The 12132-nt window shown below is 39.7% G+C and overlaps 1 protein-coding gene across 1 annotated transcript in view; it reads left to right on the top strand.

Moving 5' to 3' along the window:
• Positions 1–12132, top strand: part of SCEL (sciellin) — a 113533-nt gene that overhangs the window by 42308 nt on the left and 59093 nt on the right. Inside the window, exons 8-9 of the mRNA XM_008572528.1 lie at positions 9435–9515; positions 11845–11910. Of these exons, the coding sequence (XP_008570750.1) occupies positions 9435–9515; positions 11845–11910 (147 nt within the window). The remainder of the gene's footprint in view (positions 1–9434; positions 9516–11844; positions 11911–12132) is intronic.

Raw genomic sequence — 12132 nt, 5'->3', positions numbered from 1 at the left:
TGTCAAAAAGCCTGGTGCAAAGCAGTTTGTCAGCAATCACTAGTGTATGTCTTCATTTTTCAAGTTCTTAAACTCCGTCTCTTCACTGAGTCCTGAAAGAGTGATAACATTTGCCAAGCTTGCGCCAGTGGAGTGGGTGGCAAGTGCCACTCAGGAGAAATGTTCAGTTGCATCACAGTGAAACGGAAATAACGGGTCTGGGAAGTTGATGTTATAGTTCCTTCTGATTTCAGAACCCACCATTAAATCTTGATATTCTGCTTATGGCAAATTTGAATGCTTCTGACTATGTGTTTAGATGACTTAGAGATTCAGCAGTTAAAAGGCATGTAAAGATCATTTAAGAAACTCCCTGAAGCCAAATTAAAGTACTTGCTTAACAGACACTCTGAATGTTTATGAATGTGATCCATTATACTGATTTAGAACCAATAAAGCTACCACCAGCACCACCACCACAACACAAAAGCAATGTGTTTTTTTTCCAGAATCATTTTCAAAGATGGAATAAAAAACTAAATAATATTTGATAAAAATTAAAATCGTAGAAACATATCTAGGAAAATTACCATGTAAATATTTCCTACATACCATCATAATTTCTTATCCTTATTTGTTTCAAACTCTTCTCCTTCAGTCGTTTTCACTTACAGTCAGCTGACGAGGGGGGAAAAAAATCCTGATTGAGAAGCAAGTTGCCATGGCAACATTGCACTACAGTTATATTCTTCTGTCTGTAACTATAAATGGTAAAATGTAACCTTTCTAATTATGCTGCAGCATTTTTAACTCTATTGGTACCAAATCCTCTCCAAAGTATGATGTCAATGCTAAATAAAACAAAAACAGATTTCATTTTTATCTCAACAAAAATCTTTATATTAACTAGAATCTCTTGTAAAAATTAAGATGTTATGACACCCAGTGCCTTGGGTTGAATGTCCCCCCCAAAACTTAGTCCCCACTGTGGCAGTGTAAATGGCAGCCCTATTATGGTAATTGAAAGGTGGAGCCTTGAAGAGGTGATTAGATTGTAGGACCGTGCAGTAGTATTGAACGGATTAACAATGGTGGTCGTGGGCATGGTTCTGGGGGCTTTCCAAGGAGAGGGCATGAGGGACTGTTGCTCTCTCTGCTCCACCATTTCTTAACGTGATACCCCATGTCACTGTTGCCACCACCACGACCCTCACCAGATGTGTTCCCTGCACTGTGGACTTCCCACACTCTGAAACTGTAGCTGAAACAATAAATTTTGTTTTCTTATAAATTACCCAGTTGCAAGTATTTTGTTATAAGCAACAGAGACAGGCTAATACACCCATAAAATGTCAAAGTACAGAGATTTAAAAATCTTATGTGAATGCTTAGATTACCCATTCTAAATAATCATAATAATTAAAATAATCACCTGAATTAAGTTTTATTATTTTTAAAAAGTGTCATTTGGATAGAAGGAGGAGGAATCTAATTCAGAATGTGTAAATGAAGGCCTTAACCTTCAGCAATGAGGTAACTTTTCTTCAGTCCTATGGGGACACCGTAGGCAGTCCCTGATCTCCTAACGCTAGTTTTAAGTAATTCATGCATTCATACAGCGGCAAATGAAACACTGGGTTTTCCCTACTCTGCCCAATGCAGAATCCCTCCACCCCACCCTTGCAGCCCCTGTTGCTGTAGCTGCTGGCAGGCTGCTCAGGGAGCCCCTTGAACGTGATGAAGCAGAGAAGCTTCTGGTTCAAAGGTAGGGGTAAGAAAGAAGCTATGAGAATCAGGATCCCTAGGGTCGAGTGCTGTTCCCAAAACGTCACCCTGCCCCAACCATAAAAACAAAACAGTTTGATTTTTTAGAAAATTTATTTCACTGAGGTTCTATCTACTAGAGATTATAAATAAACTTCACCTCAATTTAATTTTAAGCATGAAATCTCTGACAAATTGGAGGGGCTATCTCTGGTTATTCAAATCTCAGGGTCAATTACATAAGTCAGGTTTTTTTCCTGCTAAAACTGGGCAGAATTGGACATTTGGGTTGTTTCCAAAGACACTTTAAGCATTCATGTACAGGTTTTCATGTGAATATAGGTACCCCTTTGTCTTGAGTAAATGTCTGCAAGTGGATGTACTAGGTCTTATGGTAAGTGCATGTTTAACTTTGTTGACAAACCCACAGTTTTCTTTTTTTTTTTTTCCTTTTTGTCTTTTTTCGTGTCCGGCAATGGATCGCAACCCTCAGTGTTGCACCCGCACCTCGCTCAGCCAGTGAGCGGGAACCGGCCTGTATGTGGGATCCGAACCCTCGGCGGGAGCGCCGCCGCACTCCCAAGCGGCGCACTGTAGCAGTGCGCCACCAGGCCGGCCCAACAGTTTTCAAAGTGGCTGTATCATTCGCACCAGCCATGTATGAGAGTTCTAGTTGCTCCACTTCCTTAACATCACTTAGTATAGTCATTTTTTTTTTTTTTAGCCATTCCAATAGATGTGTAGCGTATCTTATTGAGGTTTTAATTTGCATTTCTCCAGAGACTAATGATGTTGGGCACCTTTTCATATGTTTATTTGTCATCTGGACATCTTCTTTGGTGAAGTATCTGTTCAAATCTTTTGCCTATTTTTTTCCTGATGGTTTGTTTATTTATTGTTGAGTTTTGAGAGTTTTTTAAAAATGTGTTCTGCTTACAAGTCTGTTGTCAGATATGTGATTTGCGTATTTTTTTTACTATCTTTGAGAAAACATCTAAACCAAAAGCTGCTATGATTTAAGCAATATTTAAAATTTTGTGTCTCTTTGTGTCTATTGACCAGCTAAAGTTGATTTATATTCTTATAGATCCAACCTCAGTTTAAACTTTATTAACCACAACAGCATCTAGATGCATATGAAAAGTGAGGTACAGTTAGCCCTCCTGTGGGCTCTGTGTTCTCGGATTCAATCAACCATGATGGAAAATATTCAGGAAAAAAAATCCCAAACAATAAAAATAACACTAAAATAATACAAATTAAAAACCAATACAGTCTAACAACTATTTACATAGCATTTACATTGGATTAGGTATTATAAATAATCTAAGATGATTTAAAGTACATGGGAGGATGTGCACAGGTTATATGCAAATACTACACAATTTTATATAAGGGACTCATGGATACTGAGGGATGACTGTACACGAATGTCATAGCACTTACTCTATAGCAAGTGCTCAGGGCCTTGTGGAACTGAGGATTCCTTGCCACAGCTCTGCTCTTCCATGGTCATGTAATGGTTTGCCATCCACAGATCTGGACCTATGTCTTCCTTATACAGATAAAGAAGCAGAGGTTCACAGGGAATCAGCAGTCTTTCCAGGGTCAGAGAGAAAGTTGGTGGCAAAGCTAGTCTAGAATCCAGGTCTCTGGAATTCTAGTCCAGTGCAGGCTCCATTGCTATGTTATGGTTTATTGAAGTAGCCACTGGCCACTGGAAAGTAAGATGTCATGACAGTAATCCTTCTTTCACACATGTACCTTGCATTCTGTAAGTTCTTTGAAAGCTTGGACCATGCCTTTTCTAGTCTTTTAATGCCCAGTTTTGCCTCATGCACTGTGGTGTGTCCTAACATTATAACCGGGGCAGTTGTGGAATAAGTGCTTATTATGTGAATGGCTCCTTCCCTGGGCAAGGAAATATTTCAGAATAATCTATTTTCAATAGATTTGCATTGAAAATGCCTGGAAGAGTATTGGTTGGGTACAGTATGAATTAGAGAAAAAACCATGGGAGTTGACATCAGAAAGTCTAGGTTGAAACCCTTGTTGAACAATTTACTAGCAGTATGACCCAGGGCAAATTACTCAACTTTTTGATCCTCAGTTAAAAATAATAATAATGCACATCCCACAGGTTAGACTGAATAAAATAGTGTATGTGAGAGCCCAGAAAAGGTGGCATGTTACTGAGACTCAACAGATATAAGTTCCATGCCCTTTGCCATTGTTGGAATAAGATTCTATTTGTGGGATGCTAAAGCACAATGGACAAGGAAAACTAAACTCATAATTAAGTATTAGAGTCAATTATTCTTGGTTCCACCTAGACTTGTGCTGCAGTAACAGAAATATTCACAAAGTCAGACTCGAGCAGAAGTCACAGAGCTAAGCACTTTATGCAAAAAAGCCACGAGAAAAGAAGCAACCTTTGCAGCAGCACATGAAAATGAAGTAATATAAGCAGCTTTCTTTACAGTGTCATTTCTTTCAGCTCTGGCTTTTGAGCTGCAATCTGTAACTTTTCACGTGTTTCTCATGGAAGCTGCCTTTTTATTCCTGAAAGCTATTCTTTATGATTATTGCCATTAATGTGGTGACGTAGATCCTGCAAAGGTCCCCCATAAATCCTGTGGGGTCAGGGGAAGGGCAGAGGGGAGAGCTGGGGTCAGTTTATCCAAGCTTAAGCATTGCGTCTCAAAGTGGAATTCAATCAAGATCAGTCCAATAAATGTCTCTCGTTTCCTTCTCTTCAAAACATCCTGGGCCACAGCTTCCTTCCTGGCTCTCGCATTTTAATCCCCCTGCTTGACATCTCATCACGCTCCTGGCACGGCGTGAATGACTTCTCTTATTCCCCCCGCCCCCCAGCCCAGAGGGCTTGGGCTCTGTCATCTGTAGCTGTCATTGCAGAGATGCAAATGAAATCTCCTTTGAGGTGAATTGAAGGCAGCGGTGGCATCGCCTGGCCCCTGGCCCAGCAGGGTGTAAACGCATCGCTCTTGGAAGGCTTTTCTTGACCTTGACAACCGCGCACCCGCTGGCTTTTCTTTTCCGAGTGCTCCCTAGCCATCTCAGCTCTACCTCTCTACCTATCTCTGCTTCCCAGACTCATGCAGCCACTATTTACCCACCTCTTTGAGGCTTTAGACCTTCTAAAATGACAGAAATTTAGCATTTCACTGCCATGATTCTGCCATGAGCAAAGCTTGACACCGTCCCGTTTCTACTTTTGATACTCATCCTTTCCATCTCCTTCCCTCTCTCCTAGCTGTCCTCAGCTATCCAGCGCCCTGTTCAGCCCCATCGTTACCTGACTGACCACCTCCTTCTCTCTTCTACCTCCAGAAGGAAAGCACATGATCCGCTAATCCACACAGATACACTGAAGTACCAGGGTACTTTTTTTGAGAAGACGGAGGCAATACAGACAAAATAATCTCTACTTGTAGAATCTGACTCTAAGCCAGGATGGGGAGACTATTTCCACGTGCATTGTTCTTCCAGAAATATCATGCAACACAGTAACTCAGCTAGCACCTGGCACCCAGTGGGCGTTCAGTAGTGGAACCTACAACGGACTTCTGTGACACTGCTAAGCTTTCACAGACTTTAAAAGTTTCAGGCCCCTCTTTTGCATCCATTTCTCTCTCCACCAAGCAACTTCATTGAACTCATCTTTATTGGAACCTATGTCATACACAATCCTAGTAGTTGGGATGTAACTATCCTTTTAGGAGCTTTCGGTCCAGTGTGGAAATACAATATTACACGTAATCTAGATGAGTGTGATACGTGCTGTGAACAGGGTTGCTATGAGGAAATGTAGGGATATAGCCAGCACAGCTTTGGGTACCACTGGGGACAGTGATTCCTAGACCAAAGTCTGATGGGAAAGGGGGGTTTCCAGGTGAAAGGATGAAGGAGATACTCCAGAGGGGAGAGAAGATATGGGGGGGCGGTTAGGAAGTGTAAGTGTTTGGCAGAGCTGCAGCAAGGGGTTCCTGTGGGGTAAAAACAACCCCCACCACAGTGCAAGGCACTTACTGAGCACTCCCCGTGAGCCAGGCAGTCTAGTGCTTTGCCTGCCCTTCTTCTGCCTCCAGTGCCACCTTCAGCACAAGAGCCAGACTCCCATCATGATGTGTGCCCCACTGCCCCACTGTGCACCCCCAGAGCCTCGCCACCATGCCCTGCCACGGGGTCTTCAGCACTGATTCCATCGTGTCCTCCCTCCCTGTGTCAATGCAGCCCCACAGCAACCCCAGTCATCTCTTATCACCTGGACCATCTGCACAGAGCTCTGTGTGTCCTTGAACCTGACCCAATCTCATGTCATCCTAACCTCTCAAACCAGTCCACCCTGCCTCGCCGAATGTGTCATCCCATATTGTCAAAACTCTCTACTCTTCAGCCTCCCCTGAATGATCTCTCACCTTTTTGCTGGGTTCTTCCAGAAGACCCTGCTTCCACAGCCTCCTTCTCAGGAAGGGTTGTTTCCTCCCTAACCCCGTGTACCGCAGGGTCTTGAGGAAGGGTAGGGGTCTTATTTGCTCCTCATTGGCACTACCTGTCAATTTTCAGCTACCCCCTTCCCTAAAACTCCCCATTGCCGTTGAAGCCAGGCCACCAAGCTCTGTGACTTCCTCACTGGAGTCATCTGGAGGTCTCTGAGTCACTCCCCCTCATTCTTTGAAGATTTCTGCAGCAGGCTCACTGTCTTCCACAAGCAACCCCATAACGCTTGATTTAAAAATCCATGTAAAGGATTCTTCCCCACCCTGGACACTCACTTTCTTGACTTCCTTTCCAACGATCCTGTCCTTCACCCCACCTCAGCCACCCAGAGACCTCGCCCTTGTAAATAACCACACACCCTACAAAATTTCAGTTTCACAGCTTTCCCTCTCTGGCTCCTGCTTTCTATCCATCCAGCTTACTCCCTCCAGGCCTCTGATTCCCGCAGTTCCTCAGTCCCATCACAATCACCAGTCCACTGATTCTGCCATCTTTTGCAGAGCCCCTGGCCCTTCGCATGCTCATTTCTCTCCATGTCCACTTAGACCTCGCAGTCTGTCATCCCTTCTTTGCATACTCCCTCTGCTCCCTTGCCATCGTTCTCTTTGTTGCACTCACTTGGCTCAATTGCAAACTTAGTTAAATCCAACTCTCTATTTTATTCCTGACCCTACAACAGTAAATATGGCAAGAGAAAACAATGCAAATAGCCTTATTTTAATTTCATGAGTACAGTGCTAACCTCCACTGAGCCATTGGTGCTGCCCAAGCATGAAGAGGGCTTATGAAGCCAGGCTTCCTGGTTCAGATGCCCTCTCTGCCCCTTATGAGCTGTATCATTGTGGCATGTTGTTTCCACCACCTCTACCTCAGTCTTTTCATCTGTAAAATGGGAAGAAGAATGATACTTATCTCTGGGATTACAGTGAAGATTAAATGAGTTAATGTATGTAAAATGCTTTAAAAAGTTCCTGGCATGTAATAATTCCTATAAAGGTGTGTGGTTATTATTATCATCATATTATATTTCCTGGGTCTGCTTACTCTCCTGCTTTTCTAGAAGACCATCTCTCTCTCTCTCTCTCTCTCTCCCTCTCTCTCTGTCCTTCTCTCACCTTTAACTCCTCATCCTCCTCACTTTGAATTAATGATCTTGATTCCTGTTTTACTGAGAAAATAGAAGTAAACAAAGGACAAATCAACTAACATGCCTCAGCTATGCTCATCTCGTCCCTTTCCCTCTTGCTGCTGTGAGTGAGCTCTCCAAGCTTCCATCTAAGACCAACCACCCCACTTGTGCTTAGGTCTCACCACTTCTCAAGGACACCTGTGTAGAAACTTTCCCCTCACTCTCCTGCTTCAATGACTTACTGGAACATTCCCATCATCATGTCTACATGCTATAGCAACTGTCCCTGACCCATCAACCTCCATGTAGCCACCCATTTCTTCCCTCTTCACTGCCGAACACCAACATCAATGCCTCTATGTCCTTGCTTCATGTTTTCTCCTAAATTCATTCCTTCAATGTTTCTTTCACCACTGCCCGATCAAAACTGCTTTTACAGTGAGCAATGACCACTGCGTTGCCCAAACCATGGTGAATTCCCAATCTTTGTTTTATTTGATCTCTCCATAGCATATGGCATGGACAATTACTCCGTTCTCAAAACCCTGTACCCATGTGGCTCCCAGGACACCACATCCTGATGTCTCTCTTCTTTTCTTCTTGGCCACTCCTCCTCAGACTCTTTTGCTGTTTCCTTCTCATATTCTTGACCTCTAAATATTGCAGGGCCCTGCGACTCAACTCTTGACCCTCTTGTCCTCTCTACTTACACTGATTCCCTTGTGATCTCATCTGGTTTCAAGTGTTAAATATCATCTCTCAGCTGATGATGCCCATATGGATACATGCATTCTCCAGATATCTCATGGCTCATTCTATTACTTCCTTCTGGTCTTGGACCAAATGTCACCTTACAAAGAGGCCTCCCCAGGCCATTCTAAATAAAATAGTGTCCCCACCCCATCCTTCTATATCCCCTTACTCTGTTTCATTTTCCTGTATAGCACTTTCCTCTTTCTGACATGTATTTATTTGTATATTTAAAGCATTTGGAGAACAGGAGTATTATCCACCTCGTAGAGTTCCTTGCACATACAAAGCTACCATAAATGTTTGCTGAATAAAAGCATGATCTCTTTCAGTGCTAACAATACCCAACAATCCTATTAGAAAGATTATTGCAGATGAAGAAACAGAATCAGGTTAATCTATTATCACACAGTTGACAATCCAGGCAGCCTGACTCCAGAGTGCACACCTGCCTAGCATGTTACAGAAAGGCACATGGAGTCCAGAGCACAGGGTTCTTTGCTAGGTACAGAGTTTATCTTGAGGACATTAGAGAACCACTGGGATGGTAGTGGTGGGAGTATGGAAGAGTAACATTCCCTTGGTTCGTACTTATTCCATCAAAATATGCACATGATTGCCCATCTCTAGTTCCTAGGTAATTAAATAATGCCAGCTCAGAGACTACCTTGGTGCTTCATTGAAAATTGTAGGCTAACTACACACACACACACACACACACACACTAGCATATGTATACTAGTTTGTGCATCTGTATGTCTGTATCTCTGTATATGTCCTTTGCTAGCATCAAATTGGCCTGTGCTGACAATACTTAAGTCAGATTTGGTTATGAGCTTGAAATCAACTTTACCTTGAAGTCTGTGAAAATGAAAACCTTTCTTGCTGCTTCCATAGCAGCCTGATAGTTGACATAATTCCTAAAGAAGCTTATATGTTAATGCCCAAGAGCCGTTTCCTTTGCTCATGAGACTCAAAATGCCACAACTTGAGCTAGATATACTAGCAAAATATTAAGCTATTTAAAGAACATATTATAGTTCAAACTATGGTTAAAGAGGATAGCGTTTTCAAAAATCTGATTAAATGAACTTTTAAAATGCCCATACTTTAAATATTTGACTACTTTCAAGTTTAGTGCTTCATGGATTCTGACCTTTCAGACTCCTCATACCTGGGGGTTGTAAGATGTGAGCGATACTTCATGTAGGTACTACATGCATTTGGTTAATAGATGCTAAAATTTACCATGTTTCCACAGTGAAATGAATTGCTGTTTTCTGTTTTAAAGGGAACAAGCCTTTCACCCTCCAATACCTCCAAAACCCAGGTCTCCTGTTTCTTCTCCTAACCAGCTGAGCCGCGATAATAGGTAAGACCCAGCACCCAGAATTTCTTGCCAAAAAGAAGTTCAAGGGAAATGAAAATAAATATTGTGACCTGCTTTGTGCAAAGCATGGATATATTTTATGTGCCCGTTCACTAAAGAAGCACTCGTAGAGCTTTTTCTAATTTTATTTGCCCACACATGTGTATTTATGTTGCCTTTGAATACCGACGGCTATTATTTTTCTATTATTTTCTCACCTTAACATAGAAACAGAACAATATTCAGCAAGTGTGCTCAGATTTCTTATACATTAGTTCCTAATATTTAGATATAAATATATATGTATTTGGCATACATATTTTATATAGTTAATATAACTATAAACATATAACTATAATATAACTATACATATAACTTTAATATAACTATAAACATATAAATGATATATATATTTGGCTTGTATTTACTCCTAGTTAAGCTTCCCATTAAGAACTGCATATTCTGGTTAAAGATGTTCCTGAAACTTTGTGTTACCTCTTAAATCCTCACTTATGTTAAAAATACCTTTGGGAAGTTGTTTAATTTTTTTTTAAGCTAAGGAATTTATAATTTATCTTGAAACTATCACAAATTCTGAAAAATGTCCTAATTAACTAATCTCTGAATCAGGATAAACAGACTTGCTTTTCCTCTTTGAATCTCTGTCACTCTATAATTAATACTTAGAAACAAATTCAGAGATCTGAAAATCTTCCCATGTGTTCTTATTAAACTGTTTAATAATCTCGAACCATTTTTCAAGTGTACATTCCACATTTCCATTATTATTGTGAAATTGAAAAATGGTATCTCAGTGAAGACTGAATACATTAGATGTGCTTGATTACCTGCCTTTGATTCTACTGTATTTTTGCTTTTTGATGGTGATTTTTTCGACACCATGTAGTACACAATTATACAAGTATTCTTTAGAAAGAAAATAATTTCAGCTAAAAAGTGCTGACTGAGCTGTATTTTTGCTTTTTGATGGTGATTTTTTCGACACCATGTAGTAACACAATTATACAAGTATTCTTTAGAAAGAAAATAATTTCAGCTAAAAAGTGCTGACTGAGCAGCAGGACTGTGTAGCATTAGGTGTTCATCCTGTGGGGTTAAAACTCCAAATCTGAATTTTATTCAGTGAAACTTCACAGGATCTTTGAAATTTTGTCCTTAGGACAAGAGCATAATTTTTTTAAATGAGTCAAGAGACTATTTCTTCACTGAACTAATTAAAAATATAGATGAGATTATAACTTTTATTTGTACAATGGTTATAATTATCTCTCAAAAATAACTTCTTAAGCTTTTTATCTTATGTTATTTTTCCTTTTATAGAATTAAGCAATTAAATCATAATTCGAAAAGAATTTTTTAAGGGGTTAAAATAAATTGGCCTTAGTACGGCTTAAATTCTAATCTAAAATCAATGACTGTACAGCAGTGAGCTTGTTTAGATTCAAAAGAAGTTAAATTTCACAGGAATTGGTATAATCCATTTTTACTACTCTAATTTCTTCCACCAATGATCTGGATAAAAATTAGGACAACTTGCATGTTTTTAAAACTCTGATTACTTTAATCACAGCAAGATGATTTTAATGAAAGAACATGAAAGGGAAGTGTTTCCCATGTAATTAACACATGTCCTCAGGAGTACAAGAAAAATAGTTGAATATAGCTTCTTTAGAACAAGCGAGAATGTATAAGTAGGTCAACCAGATACTTAGAAAAAAAGTGGAGCGAAGGCTTATGTCATAAATTGTGACAGAACCTAACATAGTAAAATTTAATTCTGTCAGTTCAATGTGACCATTCTCAATGTGGTGGGTGTACTTTAAACATAGACATATTTTTCATCTCATCAGAGCAAATATATTTCTTGATAGCATTCAAATGGTATAAGTCTTTAAGAAAAACATTATCCCTTTGATGCCTAATAAAAAGATTCTTAACATTTAAAAATATTATTTCATTATCCATCAGAGAGAAGTATGAATGCTTTTTTGGTGAATGGAGACCAAAAAAGAAAAATAAACATGAACATATTTCGAACAAATATCTCTAGATACATCCAGTGGTTTAAAAATATATGAAAAGAGATAGGCAAAATTGCAAATTAGTATGTTGGACTCCTTAGAATTTCAAATAGGAGATAGTTGAGTTCTAGCCAACCCAAAGAACGAAGCTGAAGTCTGTTACCTCAGGTGGTGGTACGGTTCCAACACACGTTGATCCTTTTGAACTTAAATGTTTTCTTATAAATTTAAATTGAACAAAGAAGTGTTTTCTTACCTAACAGACATTATCTCTAACTTTAAAATTATAGGCAGTTATCTCCACCTAAACCGGATGTATATACAGAAATCAGCAGATCTGCTGAAAGAAACATAAGGTACACTGATCTCTATCTATATCTACACAGTGGTGAAGCATGCTTTATTAGAAAACTTTAAAAATACAAATACTTGATAATAAAATAGATAAAATCAATTTTCCAACTGAATTCAATATAATGGGTAATAAATGTTTTTATAGGTACTTATATAAAATCTCGTCCTTTTTATTTCTATCCTAAGCTTTACATTAAGAAAACAACCCTAATTGTCTGAACATG

The sequence above is a fragment of the Galeopterus variegatus genome, unplaced genomic scaffold (assembly GCF_000696425.1).
Source record: "Galeopterus variegatus unplaced genomic scaffold, G_variegatus-3.0.2 Scaffold802, whole genome shotgun sequence".
Lineage (NCBI taxonomy): Eukaryota > Metazoa > Chordata > Mammalia > Dermoptera > Cynocephalidae > Galeopterus > Galeopterus variegatus.
This window is presented reverse-complemented; position numbering and strand designations above follow the sequence as displayed.